Source organism: Alligator mississippiensis, chromosome 1, assembly GCF_030867095.1.
Source record: "Alligator mississippiensis isolate rAllMis1 chromosome 1, rAllMis1, whole genome shotgun sequence".
Classification (NCBI taxonomy): domain Eukaryota; kingdom Metazoa; phylum Chordata; order Crocodylia; family Alligatoridae; genus Alligator; species Alligator mississippiensis.
Window position 1 is genome coordinate 178,387,565 of NC_081824.1, and position 19,552 is coordinate 178,407,116.

General features: G+C 47.3%; 1 protein-coding gene across 1 annotated transcript in view; it reads left to right on the top strand.

Moving 5' to 3' along the window:
• The first annotated feature begins 1,108 nt into the window (after positions 1–1,108).
• The window catches only part of EHD3 (EH domain containing 3), a 34,395-nt gene continuing 15,951 nt past the window's right edge, over positions 1,109–19,552 (top strand). Inside the window, exons 1-3 of the mRNA XM_006278146.4 lie at positions 1,109–1,935; positions 12,845–13,021; positions 19,175–19,272. Of these exons, the coding sequence (XP_006278208.1) occupies positions 1,709–1,935; positions 12,845–13,021; positions 19,175–19,272 (502 nt within the window). The 5' untranslated portion in view covers positions 1,109–1,708. The remainder of the gene's footprint in view (positions 1,936–12,844; positions 13,022–19,174; positions 19,273–19,552) is intronic.

Genomic DNA, 19,552 nt, shown 5'->3' on the forward strand with positions numbered 1-19,552 from the left:
ACATCAAATCAGTAAGTCTGTGGAGGGGAAGCGGGGGCAGGGGGAGAGGGAAGGGACAGGAGGGGCAGCTTGAGGCCCCCATGGTGAGGGAGGGAGTGGGGCAGGTGCTGGGGTGAATGAAGGAGGCATGGGGGATATGTGTCCCCCAGATTTGTGCATGGGGCAGAGGCTGGGGCTCTGTGCTCTGCTGCCTTTGCCCTGGGAACCACGCGCACACACTTCAAATGGCATTTCATAGTTGACATTCCAGATCTCTTGATTGTTAAGAGTTTGTCTCCTGATTTTCGACATGGGGAGGTTGGCAATACTGCACCCCTATCTCAGTGGTGGCCGTAGGGTTGTTGGGGCCCTGTCTAAGAGAGTCATTTGGGGCCCTGCAAGGTACAGACTCATAGATTTCACAGACATCAGGGCTGGAAGGGACCTCAGAAGATCGAGTCCAGCCCCCTGCCCCAGGGCCAGGAAGTGAGCTAGAGTCAAAGGGTCCCAGTTAATATTAACTCGGGTAAATATTAACCCACCACGGCTGTATCATGGATCCTTTCAATATTATTTGACGGGAATTATTTGTGGGAATTAGAGAAATAGCCGAGTGTTAAAATGTAGAGACATCTCCTTGCAAAAACTTCACCCCCCCCCCCCCCCGACAAAAAAGGATGTGGGCTGCCTAAAGCATGGGGCCCTGGCCAGTCACCTGGCTTGCCCTCCCCTAGGGCTGCTCCTGCCTATCTCCGCTGCCGAAGGGCTCTGGCATGCAAGGGGCTTGCAGCTGAAAAGCTTCTCTCCTAAGGGAAGAGAGAAAACCCCCTAGGCCACCAGGCACATGCTGGGGGCAGCCTGCCACTCCTCCAGGCCGCTGAGCAAGCCCCCCGCCAGGGGCCAGGACTGCCTGCACGCCCAGGCAATGCCTCCAGAGGGCGCTGAGCCCCACCCTCCCCGCGCCGTAGGCCAGGACGTGCCCGGCTTGCGGCGAGCACCCGAAAGAGGCGGCCTGCCAGCCCCTCCTCCCAAGATGGCGGCACCCTGCTCGGCTTCAGCTGCTCCGGGAGGCTGGGAGGCTCTGCCAGGACCTGGCCACTTCCGCCGCCAGGCCATTTCCTGGAAGGCTGCATTTAAACGCGGCGCTGCTGCAGCAGGGCGGTGTGCTGCTGTGCTCGCATCGCTGCTCCCGGCCGGCTGGTATGTGGATCCAGCTTCTCGGCTTCTCCTCGGGGCTTTGAAAGGAGGCAGGCGTCGCCGGGGAGCCTGAGAAGTCCTCCCGTTCTCCCATTGCGTGGAGCTGAGGGCTCATTTCTCTGCAGCTGGGTGGCCGGGGTGGTGCAGCAGCCATCAGACCTTCTCCAGGCGGTGAGGAAGAAAGCCGGGAGGGGAGAAGAGAAAAGAAGACGGAAGGGAGAGGAGAGTCTTTTCATTGCCCACTGATGCCACATAGGGGACCTTGTCTTGCAGCCCCTTAGGACCCTGCTTCTCCCCTTTGCAGAAGAGAGCATGCTCTTGGCCAGAGGGTAGCTGGTGAGGAAGCAGCGCCTTGAGGGAGGCCAGCGAATAAAGTTGTCCTGCTGCCTGGAGCAGAAGTCTAGGCGAGCGAGTGCCCTTCTGCTGAAGATCGGACCTTTCTAGAGGGGAAAAAAAAAAGGTGCCGAAGCCTGAGCCTTGCTGGGAAAGAAGCGAGTGCTGAGAAGGCGAGTCCCTGGGCCCACATTCCACGATGTTCAGCTGGCTGGGTACTGATGACAGGAGGAGGAAGGACCCCGAGGTGTTTCAGACGGTCAGCGAGGGGTTGAAGAAACTCTACAAAACCAAGCTGCTCCCATTGGAAGAATACTACAAATTCCACGAGTTTCATTCGCCAGCCCTGGAAGATGCTGACTTCGATAACAAGCCAATGGTCCTGCTGGTGGGGCAGTATTCCACCGGGAAGACCACCTTTATCAGGTAAAAAGTTGGCTTGTTTATCGAGAGGTTGGCAGGACTCTAATCTTCCCTCTGGGACATGAGTGCCACCCCATTTGCCTTCAGTGGGGATTGCACATGTGCTCAAGGGTGGATTTGGGCCTACTGCAGTCTTTTGCTTACATGTGTCAATCCACAGGGAGGGGTAACTTTGGTTGTTTCCCCACCCACTGCCATGGTGCCGGTCACCCATTGCTTGTATGAGAAGGCCTCGGCATGCAAATGTTCAAAAAGCTGCTTCCTGTGAGATGTTAGACCAGTGTGCTGTCAGAAATGAACAGATTTGTCAAAATTGCCATGGCAAGGAGCTACAATAGGTATGAGGATGGGGAATGCCTTGGGTGTGCTGCAGAAAATTTTAATTAATGTAAGTGTGTCTTGGGCTGGGGAAAGTTGGGGAAACACTGTTAAACTAAAGAAAACAACATTTCCTGGTTGCAAATACAGTTACGCAGCAGAAACTAACCCAGACTGTGGCCCGACAGCACAGAAATACTCATTTCAAGAGTTGAGGCATTACTGTTGAACTGTGTCTTGTTTGTGCCCCCCCCCCCCCCCCCCTCTTTCTTATTGGGTAAGATGCAAATATTAGAGCACATCTGATATTGGCTCCTGTTGTAGACTGACCCCTCATACAGTCTGCCTGCTCTGCATCAGGTGGTTTCTCAAAGCTATTGAACCATGATCCCTGAGCATGTGTCAAGGAACTAGTTGATTTCCCTCCCCACCAAATGATGAGGCCTAAGGGAAACTACCAGTGGATTCTTGAACTTGTGCCTTCTCAGTTATTACCCATTCATGTCTTCCTTTCTTAATGTAGTTCCCTGGGGTGCTCCTAATGAAGTGAGCTTTGCTGGAGGGGCAGGATGTAAGGAACAGAAATGTCCAAGTTCAAGGATCTAAAAACAGCTCTGAATGCCTCTGAAGCAGGGAGGCAGCTCCTACATCTCTACCAAGCACCTGCAGGTATTGGGGTGCATCCAAATCTTAGAGGAAGGTTAATTGCTGGTAGCAGCATAATAGGTTTTATAGAAGAGCAGAAGATAGGCTTAAAAGTTTTGATTGCAGCTGAATTCAGATCAAATTATGAATCTGAACACCTGGAAAAGTTATGGTAAACTCAATTCAATTCTCAGCACTTCCTTTATTCTGCATTTTTCTCTGCTGAATAACCCAGGGGTGAATTAGGCCTGGTATATTGCACTTTTACACTGGTGTATTTGTGTTTGAAATCAATAGGGTTGGGGCTAGCATCAAACTGGAGTGAGGCAAACATAAGATAGATAGGCCCCATCTTCCTTCTTACTTCATAGAAGTATTTCATGGTTTAATAAGTGATTGACAAGAATAAGAGCAGGCAAGTGAAACAGGCTGTGCCTGGCAGTGAACAATCTTGAGGAACATATTCGTACCTGCTCCAATATTGGTGCAACCTAATACTGTAACCAAGAACAAGGAATGGAATAAATTATCAATGCCTAGGCAGCCATGTGCCACAAACCCCAACTCACTTCTATTTGAGTATGAGGTAGATGTGCTGAGTGTAGCACAAGTTTAACCTTGAAGGAAGTGGTAGGGTTGTCTGCTTTGCACAAAGTGAAACAAGGCTGGCTGACTAAGCGCTTCCTCCCCACTACTCAAACTTTACCCTGAAACTTTTGCTTCAAATATCTGCACTATAGTGGAGCTAACTAGAAACCTGAGGAGGTCATTAAGTCTCCACCTCTAAATTGCCTGACTTCAGGTCCACATTGCTTCCCCTTTCTTCTCTTCCGCCCCTCCCCCATATACTTGCCTTGCTTCCTTGCTGGACTCTGTGGTATCACTAGCTTTTTCCCACCACTTTCCCCATTTCTATTGCAGATAAACTTGCCACCCTCCACCCCCACCTGCTTCCCCTCCTAGATCCCCTTCTACCATTCAGACCCACCCTTCTTTCCAGCCCCAAATACTTTCTGTAAAGAGTCTGGCTGACAATCAAGGAAGCATTCCCAGCCAAGGTAAGGGAGTTCTTCTTCCTCCCTTTGGGAGGAACTAGTGGCATAGAGACATGGCTTCACTTCCTTCTTGGAGGTAGCCCACTGGTGTGGAAGAGCAAATTTTCCTGGGGCTGCAAATTCTCATTGTTCATCCCAGGCCTGGCTCAACATATGCTTATATGAGAGCCCAGGGCAAAGCAGAATCCAGCCTGTTCCTTCAGGCAAGGTGCAACTCTGCACTTGGACTACCACTTACCTCCTGATTCGCCTTTCATCCACTAGCCAGCAAAGGTGAAAGGGTTGAAGAGGTATCCCCTCATCTTGTCCAGATATGCTTCCTTGATCTTCATCCAGACTCTTCACAGAAGATGTTTAGGCCTGGGAAGAAGATGGGACTGAAAGGGAGAAGGGGATCTAGGGGAGGAGGCAGGTAGAGGGATAGTATCAACAATAGGAAGAGAGACCAGCAGCAATGTGGGAGGCTGGTCTTCTGGTATTACCAGCTTGACAGAAGTATGAAATGCCAGGAGCTTATGATGATTGAATTGTGTCAAAATTTCCTGCTTAGTCTCACAATCTGTTTGTTCAGGTGATCTGGGTAAGGATCAAGCTAGTGCCCAGACTTATAAAGAAGAAGCCACATAAAGCCTTGGAGAGGAATTTTAAAGGGAGAGCGAGGAAATTAAAGCACTAATTGGAATCAGTATTTTTAGGAAGAAGCAAAAGATTTCTTGAACACTTCCCTTCCCCAGATTCCTGACCAGGACTCGGGAGAATTTGAAGGTGAGGCTGCTCCCAGAGCATCCAGCCCACTCGCTAAATTAAATTTGGTGTGTACTAGGAAAGCACTGGGGAAGATCATTCTTTCCTGTTATGTGGCTCCTCCTATACAAGCATGGTCAATATAGTCCTGTTATGTCTCGATTCCCAGGACATTGATTTTAGGTGCTCCTAACAGGAGAGAGGAACAACAGGACCTCCCTCCCCAGCAGCATCTGGGTAGGGGTCCCAAACCTGGCTGCCTAAATGTCGAGGCTGGAGGAGGGAAGCTTTAGACTCAAAGCTTTCATCTCAATGAAACTGTACCCCAAGGTCTCTCTTGAGATAAGCAGCAATATCTTGCAATCGGATTCTGCCTGTCTGGAGGTGATAGCAGAAGCAAGACAGCAAAGGTCAGTGGTGACAAACGTTCCCAGAGGCTCAGGTAGGAGGCTACTTTCTGTGCATTTGGAAGCCAGTGGAGCGAGACTGGCTTTGATGAAAGCTGGCTATTCTGTCCTACTTCTGGAGACCTAAAGGATTGAGCCTTCTTTTGCTATGTGAAAGATGAAGTGTCCTAAATTCAGTCTGTACATCTCTACCCTCCCTAGCCCCCCTCCCCTGTCTCCCTGGCATAGTCTCCAGCTATGCAAAAAGGGTTTACATGTCCACATAGGTACACTCCCTGGCTCCTTGATCTGGGAAGTGAAAAGGGCTGTTTTAAACGGTAGCAGATGAGATTAATACTAGCACTGATAACAGAATTCAACAGGAGTTTGTCTCTAAAATGTTATTGCCTTCCTCTTTTTCAACATGAGGAGGGAAAGGCAAGACAGAACATTATTATCCTAATTAATTAGTGCCTTGTATTCATTGCTAAAAATAGCCCTGGCTTGCATCCAGCCACCCTGTTAATAATATAAACCAGAACTGGCCAGAGCACTGCTGCCTGCCTGCACTGGCTGGGGTGGGTTGATAGAGTTCATGCACCAAAGGCAGCTTTTCTTGCATGCTGGTCACCCCTTCCTGCCTTGGACACTCAACACGCTGCTCCAGGCACAGTTTTTTCCATTTTCCCCTTCCCCCTTTCCCTCTGCAGCCCTCAGCATCCTCTCCCCCTGTAGAGCAAGCTCTTGGACTCCTGCATGACTCATTGCTAGACTAAACCAGGCCCCCCTCCCCCACATCCTGCAGCATCCCAGCATGAAGAGAAAAGCTGTTCCTTTGCTCACTAGTAGGGGATGGCAGTGGCAAGGGGCTAGGACCAAGGCCTCCACACTCTGGCTGGTGTAGGCCTGCCCTGGGGATGCTGCTGTAAGTGAGACCAGGATGAAATAACCTGGAATCCAGGAGTGATGAGGCTGGTACAGCATTGCAGCCCAGAACTAAGTGGTCAGATGATGATGTTACCAGCTCATGCCTGTTCAGGGACAAATGTCTACCTTCCAGCTTTAGGGTTGTTGGCTGTAGCTGTGTTGGTCTAAGGACACCGGCAGACTAGGTTCTTTGGGTAGACATGATTGCTTTTATTAGGCCAACTAAATAGTTGGAAAAGTTGTTCTTTGCAAGCTTTTGGGCACAAAGCAGAAAGGTGTTTGCCCAGAAGCTTGCAAAGAACAATTTTTCCAACTACTTAGTTGCTCTAATACAGGGGCAGGCAATTATTTTGGGCAGAGGGCTGCTTACTGAGTTCTGGCAAGGCATCGAGGGCCACATGACAGGCAGCCCAGGGCAGATGAATATTAATTTTCTAAATTTTGTAGGGGCCCCGTGTGCTGGATAGAATGGCCTGGCGGGCTGCATCTGGCCCCCAGGCTGCATTTTGCCTACCTCTGGTCTAATAAGATCACATCTACCTTAAGATTTTTTTTTTTTTTTTTATTTTTTTTTGTCTGCCTTCTAGCTAGCACCAGCAGAAAGCAGTCTCATCCTGGTGGACCTTAAGTCATGTGCTATGTGGATGCTGCTCTTTCCCCTTCATCCCTAGCAATGTCTCTGTAGCTCAAGGTGAGACATTAGGAGGGAAACCTATGCTGTAGATGCTCAGAGTGAGTGGGTACAGAATTCTAGTGCTGTCGCTTAGCTCCTTTCGTGACTAGCTTCATTTTTTACAAAAGATAAATACATTTTGCACATGAACTTAAGATTGCTTCATTCTGAAGAGGCAGTTTTGCCTCGCTGACAACCAAAAGGAGCCTTCAGCCTGTCAGACTAGTGTATGCAGTACTTCTCAATGCTTTCCCTTGTGCTTTCCTTGCTCATAATGGGATCCTTGTTCTCTGGATACCCTGCTATACAAATCTCCCAGAGAGTTCTCACTTGAGAATTTACATTGTCCAGTATCTTTGGATCTACTTTCTCTCTGCTTCATTTTCATACCACTTGTTGCAGGCAAGTCAATTAGCTTTAACTTGGATCCTCTTTTGTATCTGAAGACTTGTTGCTTTTAATCCCTTGTATAACAAATAAAGAAACCCTAGGAACAGTTTGACAAGTGGGGCTCCATCCCTACCAACTGGCTAAAAAGAGTGTTTTGTTACATTGAAGGCTTTTTTTGGTTTCTACTTTCTTAAAATATTTACGGCTTTCACCTTTCAAGACTTAGGCAAGACTTCTAAGATAGTATTCACAAAACACTTGTGTGATGTTGTTGTTTGTTTCCCCACCCCAAGTGCATTTCTAAAAATTTAATGTAAAGCAACTGGGTGGCTTCTCTTTCAAGGTTGATGGATTGGTTACAGATCTTTAAAGGGACCCTCACTTACACTTTTTGTTTTTGGCTAAAAACAGATGAACAGTCTTGATTTTGGCCATGCCAAATCCAGACCTTGCAGATAACCACACTTGATGTCTTGCACCAAGTACCTTTAAACTAATTGAAATAACACTTTGCCTTGGAACAGTAGTGGCTAAAGGCATTTCAAAAAGCCCCAGGCAGAATCCATCTAAGTTTCCTGTCTCTTTAGCAAGGGAAGGGGAGAAAAAAAAAAAGTTTCCTGAGTGGCTCAGCTTAGCATAATGGTGAACTTAACATACATCTGCCCTTTGGGGGGGGGGTAAATCTTTAGTCTGGGTTCTGCCACATTTAAACCAGTCTGTGTATGCCAAACTTTTGTTCTGTTATGGGCTTAGATTGGTTTCTGTTCACTTATACTGATAAAAGTATAATGTCTGTACCTGGCCCAAGACTAGTATATTAGCTTGGCCATGCCTGTTACAGTTGTAGACCACACCAATACATCTTTCAAGTTGGTTGTCTGGTTTTTAGCCTAATACACTTTCAAAAGCTATCGGGCTATCCAGTCTTCTCACCATAGCATTTGAAGATGGAGTACCAAAGGACTTAACTCTCTAGAATCAGTGCTTAGCTTGTGGTTAGTGTTTTGTCTCCCTCTTCTTTCTGTATACAATATCAAATCTTATGACTCGGAGTCAAATAAATGGAAATGAAGAATATATTGGAAGCATGCTGTAGGGGATAAAGCTCTGCTCTGCTGTGAAGGAGGCCAGTTTATAGCTGCTAGAATCTATCAATACACTTAAGGGTTGCCTCAGAAAAGTGAGCTGCCCTGGGAATGAAGTCCAGTCACTCATGTCTGCTCAGGATGAGAGAGTTGTTTGGCTGTGTGGTCTTCGCTCCTCCTAGTTTCTAGCTGCTGAATCAGTGAGAAAACAAAACTTACCTGTCTGGTTTCCTTACTGTCTTGTGTGCAAGATTTTGCTTTAGCTGCAAGGGATGCAATACGATTGTGACCAGTAGAGCAAGTGGTCTACATAATCACCTGTGACATGGGAGCTGGGTCTAGGAGGCGGTATGTTTCCTATTGCAGAAAAGTCTGAGAACCCCATCAATAGCCAGCTGCAGGTGTATGTTTAAATGGTTTGCAAGTAACCTGGCTGAAGATCAATTGGCTATTGGATTTTACATCCCTACCCTTCCTAAATTATTTAATGTTGCCAACATACAACTTTCAAGCTTCGTTCCAAAGCTGCTAACATTTCAGTATTGGGGGAAGTCTTTCTAATCTATACACAACTCCAAAGCACTTTGAAATGAAAGATTTCCATAGAAATGCAAGATGAATTGAAGGGCTCATCCTAATGCCTTAAAAGCAATGTAATCACTGAATACTACTGTTGCCATACTGTGGTGATGAACCTTTGCATGGTCAATAGGCATCAAACTGCTATAGTTCCTGGCCACATTGTCTTTTCATTTCATTTTTTTTTTTTTTTCTTCTTTTAGAACTACACTACAAATAGGAGTAAGATTTATCATCACCCATCAAGAGTTGAAAATGCATTTCCATCTGTGCTCCTTGTTTTTAACCAATATCGTGCTACATGAGCTTGGAGGGTTTTGAGAGGCCAGGATTTCTTGGGTTGATATCTTTTTATTGGACCAACTACGTAGTCAGAATAAAATTAGATAAGCTTTTCAAATGCAAGACATCCTTCCTCAGGTCCATCCTTGAGAGTTTGGTAATTCCCAGTATGCCTAGCTGTCTTCTGTTGTGCATAAGAATGACCTTCATTAGGATGGTAGAGAGAGAGTGAAAAGATAAGCGATTGCTCTGTAGGTCATCGGGAGGATGGAAGGACATGCCAATCTTCAATCTCTAAATCTTCCTTCACATGACTCATCTCACTGAAACAACATTGCTTTTTATTAAGAATTGTAATCTCAGAATCCAGCCCAGTTCCTTTTTCCTTTAGTGGCGTGCAGAGCCCATATAATTCTACTCGAGTTTTCCTTACCTCCATGACTAATTTCAGTGCTGTGCCAAAAAATGAACTGCCAGCTACTTGCCTTTGAGGAAGCAGTACAAAGCAATATTAAACCAACATATACAGTCCAACTGTTGGCTAGTGCTCTTTTTACAAGCCAGCATTCAGACTAGACAAGATCAGGCCAGCATGCACAGCCTTGTGCGCTTCACCAGCCTTGTGCTCAAAATTGTGTTTACTATTAATGCACTTGCCCTACAAGTCTATAGCGCTCTTAGCTGAAGCTTAGCAACAACATTGGGGGTGGGATTAAAAATGAAGCATGCTATACTATATGCATCATTTAATTGTGAACTTAATCCTGATTTGATTTCAGGATCCTGAGGAAAGGAAAGATGGAGAGCAGCAGTGTAAGGACCCTGGATTTTGACTCGCTTAGGGAATTCATGGGTAGGATCCTCTGGGAAGCCAGTTTGAGGGGAAGAGGAGTCCAGGAGAGCTGGCTGTACTTTAAAGAAGCCTTACTGAGGGCACAGGAACAAACCGTCCCAATGTACAGAAGGACTGGTCTGTGTGGCAGAAGACCAGCTTGGCTTAGCAGGGAACTTCAGTAAACTAAGTCACGAAAAGGAAGCTTGTAAGAAGTGGAAACTTGGACATATAAATAGGGAGGAGTATAAAAGCATTGCTCAGGCATGCAGGGATGAAATCAGGAAGGCCAAAGCACAATTGCAGTTGCAGCTAGCAAGGGATGTGAAGAGTTTCTACAAATGTCAGTAGCAAGAGGAGGATCAGGGAAAGTGTGGGTCCTTTACCGAACAGAGGAGGCAACCTTGTGACAGGATGCAGAAAAGGCTCAAGTGCTCAGTGCCTCTTTGACCTCAGTCTTCACAAGTAAGATCAGCTCCCGGACTACTGCACTGAGCAGCACAGTTTGGGGAGGAGGTGAGCCGCCAACAGTGGTGAAAGAACAGGTTGGGGACTACTCAAAAAAGCTGGACATAGACAAGTCCATGGGGTTGGATGGGATGCTCCTGAGGGGGTTGGTTGCTGAGACTGCAGAGCGATCGGCTGTCATCTTTTGAAAACTCGTGGCGATCGGAAGAGGTCCCGGATGATTAGAAAAGGGAAAACGGTTCCCTGGATCCTCCTTTTTCTTTAGTATGGGCACTACAGACCAGTCAGCCTCACCTGGAAAAGTCATGGAGCATATATTCAAGGAATCCATTTCTAAGGACTTGGAGGAGAAGGTGATTAGGAACAATCAGCCAAGGGCAAGTCATACCTGATTGCCTTCTATGATGAGGTGACTGGTTTTGTGGATGTGGCATACCTTGATGCAGTGTACTCTTGATACTGTCTCCCACAGTATTCTCCCAGGCAAGCTAAGGAAATATGGGCTGAATGAATAGACTGTAAGGTGGGTAGAAAACTGGCTGGAGCATTGGGCTCAGAGCAGTAATCAATAGCTCAACGTCTAGTTGGCAGCTGGTATCAAGTGGAGCACCCCAGGGGTTGGCCCTGGGGCCAGTTTTGTTCAGTGTCTTCATCAGTAACCTGGAAGATGCCATCGAGTGCACCCTCAGCAAGTTTGCAGAGGGTGACAAGCTGGGGGTTGTAGTAGACTCACTGGAGGGTAGGACTAGGATTCAGAGTGACCTAGGCAAACTGAAGGGTTGGGCCAAAAGGAATCTCATGATGTTCAACCAGGACAAGTGCAAAGTCCTGCACTTAGGACAGAACAATCCCATGAACCAATACAGGCTGGGGATGGACTGGTTGGGCAGCAGCTCTGCTGAAAAGGACCTGGGGGTTACAGTGGACAATAAGCTGACTGTAAGCCACCAGTATGCTGTTGTTGCTAAGAAGGCTAACATACTGGGCTGCACTGGTAGGAGTGTTGCCAGCAGATCAAGGGAAGTGATTCTTCCCCTCTATTCAGTGCTGGTGAGGCCATATCTGGAGTACTGTGTTCAGTTCTGGGCCTCCCAGTACAGAAAGGATGTGGACAAATTGGACAAAGTTCAGTGGAGGGCAACAAAAATGGTGAGGGGATGGGCAAATGATTTGAGGAGAGGCTGAGGGAACTGGGCTTATTTATTGTAGAGATGACTGAGGGTGGATTTAATAGCAGCATTCAACTACCTGAAGTGGGGTTTGAAAGAGGGTGGAGCTGGACTGCTCTCAGTGGTGGTGGATGACAGAACAAGGAGCAACTATCTTGACTTGCAGCAAGGGAAGTTTAGGTTAGATGGCAGGAGGAATCCTCACTAGGAGGGTAGTAGTAAAACACTAGAAGAGGTTACCCAGAGAGGTGGTGGAAGCTCCATCCTTGGAGGTTTTCAAAACTCAGCTAGACAGAGCCTTGGCTGGGATGATCTAGTAGGGGCTGGTCCTGCTGGAGCAGGGGGTTGGCCTAGATCCGCATTTCTCAACCCATGGGTTGTGACCCAAAAAATGGGTTGCAAGAATATATAAAAGGGTTGCGAACAAACTTTGAAAACCGATCAACAAACTTTTTAAAAATGGAGAAAGGGAGAAAAACATGGGGAACCCATGGGTGGTTGTTTTTTTTTTTTCTTTGCTGGCCATAGTGCCAACCTGTGAGTGTGCTGTTTGGGGGGAGGGGAGACCTGCCCCACCCCACCCCACAGACTAGAGAACTGAGGTCTGGATGTGGGGGGCAGTGGGTCGGGAGTGAGGGGCATGGAGTCGGGACTGGCCATCAATTTTTACAAATGGGTCCTGGCAAAAAACAAAATCAAACAAACAAACAACCCCTGTTGAGAACCGCTGTACTAGAGGACCTCCTGAGGTCCCTTCCAATCCTAATTTTCTATTAATATCAATTTATTGTGATTTTTGTGCCCCTCCACTTTAATTTTCATTGTGCTATAGAAACTTGTATCATCGTCATCTAACAATTGCAGAAGCTGCTGTGACAGGAAGGGAAGCTTGAGAGAGTTGCATGTTGGACAGCTGGGTTTTGGCATCTGGGAAAGACTTCTAGTTTGTGAGCCAAGCCCATTAGCTGAATGGCTCTGCGCAAGAGATTGGAAGTGGTTTAACATCTGATCTTATTACTTTTTAAGAGTTAACACTCTGATTGCAATGAATAGAGTGGCTTTCACAGTGTTAAGGTGAAGGAATGAATGGGTCACAAGCTTGTAGTAGATGATGAGAATCCCTTCACAGCAGCTGACACTTCAGTTTTTGATCTGGGTGGGCTAAAGTAGCTTTTAACTTCAAGTTCCCAAGTGAAAAGCTTGCTCTGCATTGAAATCCCTTTCAGACAATGGCTAGAAATAAGATAGGTGGAAGTAATGATACTCTGTCGTTCATGGTTACACTTAGTAAATGTTGTTTACCCAGATAATACTTGAGCAGTGTAGATCTCATGTACCACACCCTGCTTTCTTTTCTAGGTATCTCCTGGAACAGGATTTTCCAGGGATGCGGATTGGACCAGAGCCTACCACAGATTCCTTCATTGCCGTGATGCAGGGAGATGTGGAGGGGGTCATTCCTGGAAACGCACTAGTGGTTGATCCAAAAAAACCTTTCAGGAAACTGAATGCTTTTGGCAATGCATTTTTGAACAGGTCAGTATAATGTGCAGACACCCAGGTTGTGCTGCTTTGGTACATAATATGTTGAACAATCCAAATGTAATTTATCATCATCGTACAAGCTTTATTTATATGCCCTAGTGGTGCAATGCTGCCCCAGTCTCACTGGGCAGCATTCCTACCTCATGTTCCCTTGACATGGGTAGGAGAGCCAGCTGGACTGACATGGGCCATCCTGTCTAGTGGCATGGATTGTAATCAGTTAGAAGGTATGAAACTGTCTTGGGTCAGAAGGGACCTGAACAGATCAAGTCCCTACCCCCTGCCTTGGGTAGGAACGAGTGCTGGGATCACAATACTCTAGCCAGACATCTATCCAACATCCTCTTGAAGACCCCCAAGGTAGGGGAGCCCATTCCAGAGCCTGGCAGCCCTAACCATAAAGTAATGCCTCCTGATATCAAGCCTGAACCTGCTCTCAATCAACTTGTAGCTGTTATTCCTTGTTATCCCAGGTGATGCCCAGGGGAACAGAGCCTCACCTATTTTCCACGGGCCTCCCTGGTGAGTTTATAGATGGCCACCAGGTCCCTATTCAGTCTTCTCTTGTGGAGGCTGAATAGATTCTCAGGCCCTCTAGTCTGTCTTCGTAGGGCCTGGCCTGCTGCCCCCTGACCATGCGAGTGGTCTTCCTCTGGACCCTCTCAGGGATGTGGCTAACCTTCTTGAAGTGCAGTGCCCAGAACTGGACTTAGTACTCCAACTGTGGCCTGACTAGCGCCACACAGAGGGAAAGGATCGCCTCCCTGGACCTGCTTGCAATGCATCTGTAGATGCACAACAATGTGCAGTTAGCCTTTACTAAGTGTCAGACGTAACTCTGCCCTAAGCTGAACCATCTAGTAACTTGAGTGAAATGACATTGCATTCTGCTATTCTTGCCTTGTTTGTGTATATCTACATTCCTCTTCTAAGCACCCAGTTCAGTTCCTTGGGCCAAAGTCATCTCGGATACAACTCCTGTGGAAGCCAGTGGAAAAATGCTGGCAATGAAATAGACTCGGTCTGTTCCTATTCGCCTCTTGGATTACAGCATCATCTGATTGTCCTTTTGAAATGGGACTTGTCTGTCTGTAGCCTTGAACAAATGGCTTGTATACAGACTTACTGGGGCTTCAACTTCTGTCCTTCTAAAACAGTGGTTGTCAACCAGGTGTGTGCATACCCCCAGGGGTACTTAAAAAGGGTCCTAGGGTGTACTTAGACCTAACATGGCAGATTTTTTTTTTAAATGCTTTTGTGTGCACAGCTGCAGCACAGCACACAAAGCAGCTGGGTTCTGCTGGTAAGTGTTTTGTGAGGGGTAGGGGCTGCCCAGTCAGGGTGGGGAACTGGCAGCTCCTGCCATTATGCACACTCTGGGAGGGCATGGAAGAGGGGAATGCATGCCCCCCAGAACTGCATGGGGCAAACAGGCTGGGCTGTTTCTGATGGGGGCTGGACTGCTTGGGGCAGGCGGCAGCAGTACTGGGAGCAGGGGTACGGGGGGGGGCTGCAGCCATCCCAGAACTGACTGTAGCCTTCCCATAACCCCCCTTCCAGTGCCACTGCTGCCTGCCCTGAGTGTAGTCCAGCCCCCTGCTAGGAACACATGCAGATCTGGGGACATCCCCCCCCCCCCCCCCCCCCTTTCCCAGGGTGTATGCAGCAGCAGGCACTGCCCCACACCTTGCCCCTGTGCCCAGGGCAGGCTGCAGCTGGGGACTGGGACCAAGTCTGGGGCAGGCAGCGGTGGCACTAGGGGCTGCAGCCACGCTAGAATTCACCATAGTCCCCCTCCCAGTGCTGCCACCACCCACCCAGAGTACAGGCCCCAGCCTGCCCTGCCCTGCCCAATGCACAGATCTGGAGGCACGTATCTGCCCATGACCTCCCAAGATCCATGTAGGTGCAGGAGCCGCCCTCTGCACAGCTCAGTCCCGTGCCCTACCCCATGCAGATCTGGGGCACTTGCTCTCCTAAGGTATGTGCACCATCAGGAGCTGCTTCCTCCTTCGTGGTGGCTTCAGTTCTTCTCTCTCTTTCCCTCCCAAGAAAAAAATAAAGGGGTACATGAGCTGCAATTTTGAGAGAAGGGGTACACTTGTTGAAAACCCCTGCTTTAAAAGGTTGCTCTGTGGGATAAACTCAGTGTCACAGCTAGAGATGGATCCCATGCTGTGACACTGAGGACCAGATTCCATTCCACCTATTGGGTATGTAATTGAACTGAGACATCCACATGTTTTCCGCTTGGCTAGAGTCTAGAAAAACAGTTGATACAAAAGGGTGGGTGGATGGGTGGGTCTTCTCTTCCTCCAGGCTGCCTTGTACTGTTCTGTCATCTTGCCTTTAACTGCTAATGCATCTGCTGCTGTTCTTATTTTTCAGGGTCTTGAACAGTATAGAATAGAGTTGGACTTGGGCATCTAAGCCTACGTGTAGGTGGAATAGAATCTGGCCACAAGATCTTGCCTTCTCCAGAAGTCAGAGCTCTTGATTTGGGTTCTCCTCTTCTTGACACAAGACAGCCAGATGCTGCTTTAGGTCTAGGCAGCCTTGTTGATGCACACTCTAGTCCAGGGGCCCAATAAGGTGCAGCCCCACACCCCCTAAATAAGTACCAATTGCAGTTCCCTCTGACACTGCCCCACACCAGTGGTAGCCAAAAATGAGTCGTCCAGCTGCCCTCCTTTATGCTGTCTGTTTCCTAGTGACTAGCAAGGGAAACCAGGCCAGGAAGCCAGTCAAGCATCTGGACTTCAAGACCTAGAAACCCACAGTAGAACCACAAGTGGCAGCCCCAGAGGTGACTAACTACATGCTGCAACTTCTATATGGGCGTGCAGAGTGAATGGGGAGAAGTGTGCTGCAGTGAGCAGGAAGGAAGCTAGATGGATTCTTGTAAGCATATCTTTGCAAAGAGTTCCACTTGGCCTTAGGTTGACCCTGAAAGTAATATTTGATCACAGCATGGTCTCATTCAAATGGGATGATGTGGCTCCAGCTTTAGAGAAGTTTCTGGATGACTTCGCTATCCTGCAGGGTGCAGAACATCTGCATTCAGCCAATAACCAAGCCTGGTGACAATCCAGCCTCTCTAGGATGGGGGTGGCCTGCATTGTATAGCACAGTGGAACAAAAAAGTAGCTCTGAAGGTGCTGCAGAGCCTTCCCTGCCACCTAGAAATAGCACAGAGCTGCCAGAAATGTGGGAGAGGGCAGCATGTATGATGGATGAGGTGTTGGTAAGGGGGGATGGGACATGGAGGCAGTGTGAGAAAAGCAAAGGCACCTCACTTTGGCTGCTAAGTTTTAAGATGATCTTGACTTACTGTCTTGCCAAGTCATGGATCTTTGCACTGTAGCTAAGCTTTCCCTAGCTGATCTTATGTTAAAGCGCACAGTGCCCTGCCTTCATGATAAGGAGGGGATGGGGGGGCTGCAGAGGTAGAAGTGCATGTCCTGCCTTCTTGAGTGTAGGGAACAGCCAAGCAGTCTGAATAACCCCTTCTTTGCTGGCAGCCCTGTGGCTGATGAGAAAGGACAATCCTTTCTGAACTGCCTGATGTAGAGGCTTGAAAGGAGACCAGTACACACATCAGCACTGGAGGTGCTAGTGCACTAAGAAAAACTGCATACAGTTATGCCCACCTATTCTTTCAGCAAGAAGCTGCAAGCAAAATCCTCAACTGGTAAAACTGAGCACCATCCTCTTAAGTGAATGGAGCAATGCTAGTTTACTGCAGTTGATTTTTTGGTTCTGTGACAAGGATGAGCCAGGATTCCTGAGAGCTTATACTCCAAGGGCTTAGTTTGGGGTTAGATGGTATTCATTAGATATTTGGGTGGCTTGGGTCACGCTTGCAGGACCTGCACAGGCAGGGAATCAGGGCGCTTATTACCAGGTCTAGAGGTTAACTGTTCTCTTCCTTTGGTGCCTTTACTGTGGGTCAGTCCAGATAATACATTTTTCCTCTTGGTCCATTGATTCTTTCCAACTATAGAGTCAGGATTTCCATAAGGAAGGGCAGTATTTTAAAGTTGGATAATTCAGTCGTGAATATTTTAAGGCAGCGGAGAACAGACAGCCAAGTCCAGCACTGCTGAAACTGTCTTGGTTGTACTAGGTATGAATTTTTCCCTGCTGGGTTTTTGGGAACAACAGGCATAAAGAGACATGAGAAGCTTTGCCCCTCTCCCCAGAATTCAGTTGCACGTGCTTGGCACTTCATTGGATTCTGTGGATCTGATATCCTCTATGGAATAGTTTACCCAAGGGAAGTGGTGAAAGTTTTTCTGCCTTAGTCATCTAAAACTAGACCAGCAAAAGCACTTGGGGAAAATGTTGCAAGGAACAATTCTCTGTTGGCAGGCAACAGACTATATGACCTAAAAGATCTTTCCAGCTCTTACTTCTCTGATGTAGATGGTAAATAAAGAGGGGAACCTAGCCAAAGATACCGCCCTGTGCTCTTTTTATTTTTTTCCTCAAGAACTATGCAAGTAGAAATGCCCTCTTACAAAGTTTCACATTATCTTTTGCCAAGTAGGGAATAGTAGAGGGCAGTCATATCTGAACTGAAATTCCTAATTACTTTGGGCAGGAGAAATGTTGAGACGCTCCAATTTGTTAAGCATTTAGGATCGTTCTTGTTAAAATTGGCTACGAAGCTTACTTTAAAGTGTAATGGTATTGAAGGACACAGCTGCTGGTCTGTTTGTCCAGATATTGCCCAGGGTTCATTTGGGAGAAGCCTTGGTAGCAAGGGGCTTTATTCACCTATTCCATTTGGATCCAAAAGTTGTGTGAACCAAACTTGCTTCTGGACTGGAGCAAATATCCTTCTTGTGCTGCTGCTTCCTACCCTGATGATACCTCAATAGACTTCTCCAAATTGCAGCACCCTGTCACTGCTTTTTTTTTTTTTTTTTCTTTCATTTTGCCTCCCAGGACTGAATTGCAAGAGGAATCTATGAAACAACCATGAGCCAATGTAATCAATAATTACTTATGCTTTTCATTTTCTTTTGGGTGTTACCCTAGGCAATATCAAAATAATTCATGTTACTTTCTGTATAAAGCCAGGCTTGCTTTCAGGCTCTCTTTGTGTTAAAGCTTTTGACTCTTCCAGAGGAGGTATTGTTGTAATTTGCTTGAGTTCATAACCCCACACCAGGAGATTTTAAGGGAACAAAAACAAACCCACTCCTCTCTGCCGTTTCAACAACACATGAAAACTATTTTCTTCACATTAGAACATCCACACTGGTTTTGCTTCAATAACCTGAATGTTGAGACTTGTATGGAACAACTTGCCACGTGTTTTGGTTCATTGCATTAAATATGGTTTCTCAAAGGGGCCAAGGGATTAGATTTTTAGGGGAGTGCGAAGCGGGCCCTATTCAATTCGGATATGGCCCAAATTGGGGACACTGATTCGGATCACTGTCCTGATTTTGATTTGGCCAAATCCAAAGATCGATGCTGATTCAGGGAACCTGCAGTCTCAGAGAGACGGCTATAAATGGTTTTTCCTACATACCTTGAGGTACTAGCACAGCTCGTGATCACTGAAGTACTTCCAGATCCACCGGGAGCGTGAGGGGGGCCCTCCCAGCTTGGCCATCAGCTGCAGGGGGGCCCTGGGTGCTGCCCCCCCCTCCCCCCAGACCCAGGAGGCACCAGTTGCCGGGTGGGGGGGGGGCAGGATGCTCCCCAGCGGACCAGTGCTTCTGGTGTCCTTCCGGGTCTACTGGCAAGCTTGCTGGGGAGCCTCCCATGTTCCTATGGGGTGTTCCATGCACCTCAGCATCACAGCATTCATGAGCCCCTGCTACCTAGAGGTATGTAGAAAAAAACATTTAAGGGGTATTTATGTCCGAATCTATTCAGAAAGATTAAAGGGTCCTCCGATTTTTGATTTGGAGATTTGGCTGCCGAATCTCTGCCGAAATGAATCGGGGACTGAAGCTTTGCACAGCCCTATAAGATTTGGCATCTCTTACTTTATTGACAATGGAATTTTTTGAGATTTAGTTGTTTGGGATGTAGAGCCCAATCAGTCGAGATCTAACCAGTGCCCCCTGCTATATCAGTTAAACTTTTTCTCTTTTTTTTTTTTTTTTTTTTTTTTTTTAAATACAGATTTGTATGTGCACAGCTGCCCAATGCAGTACTAGAGAGCATCAGTGTTATCGATACTCCAGGGATCCTTTCGGGGGAGAAGCAAAGAATTAGCAGAGGTAAGGCCAGGGGATGGCTTCTGTATGAGGGGCAAAACATAGTCTGACTAGATTCTGAGTTATTGCTCTTACCAATATAAGATTTTGATGAGTTTCATTTAACTTGTGACCTTATTGGTTGTGGGTTTTTTTTAACATTGGACTGACTTTAATCTCTTATGGGACTAGAAATGGTCCCAAACTGGGCTACCAGAAGTGACTGTGGCGAGTTCCTCAGAACAGTAGGAGAGCTTTTAATCAGAAAATGCTGATTTGTTGAGAATTGGCTGCTGTGCAGGAA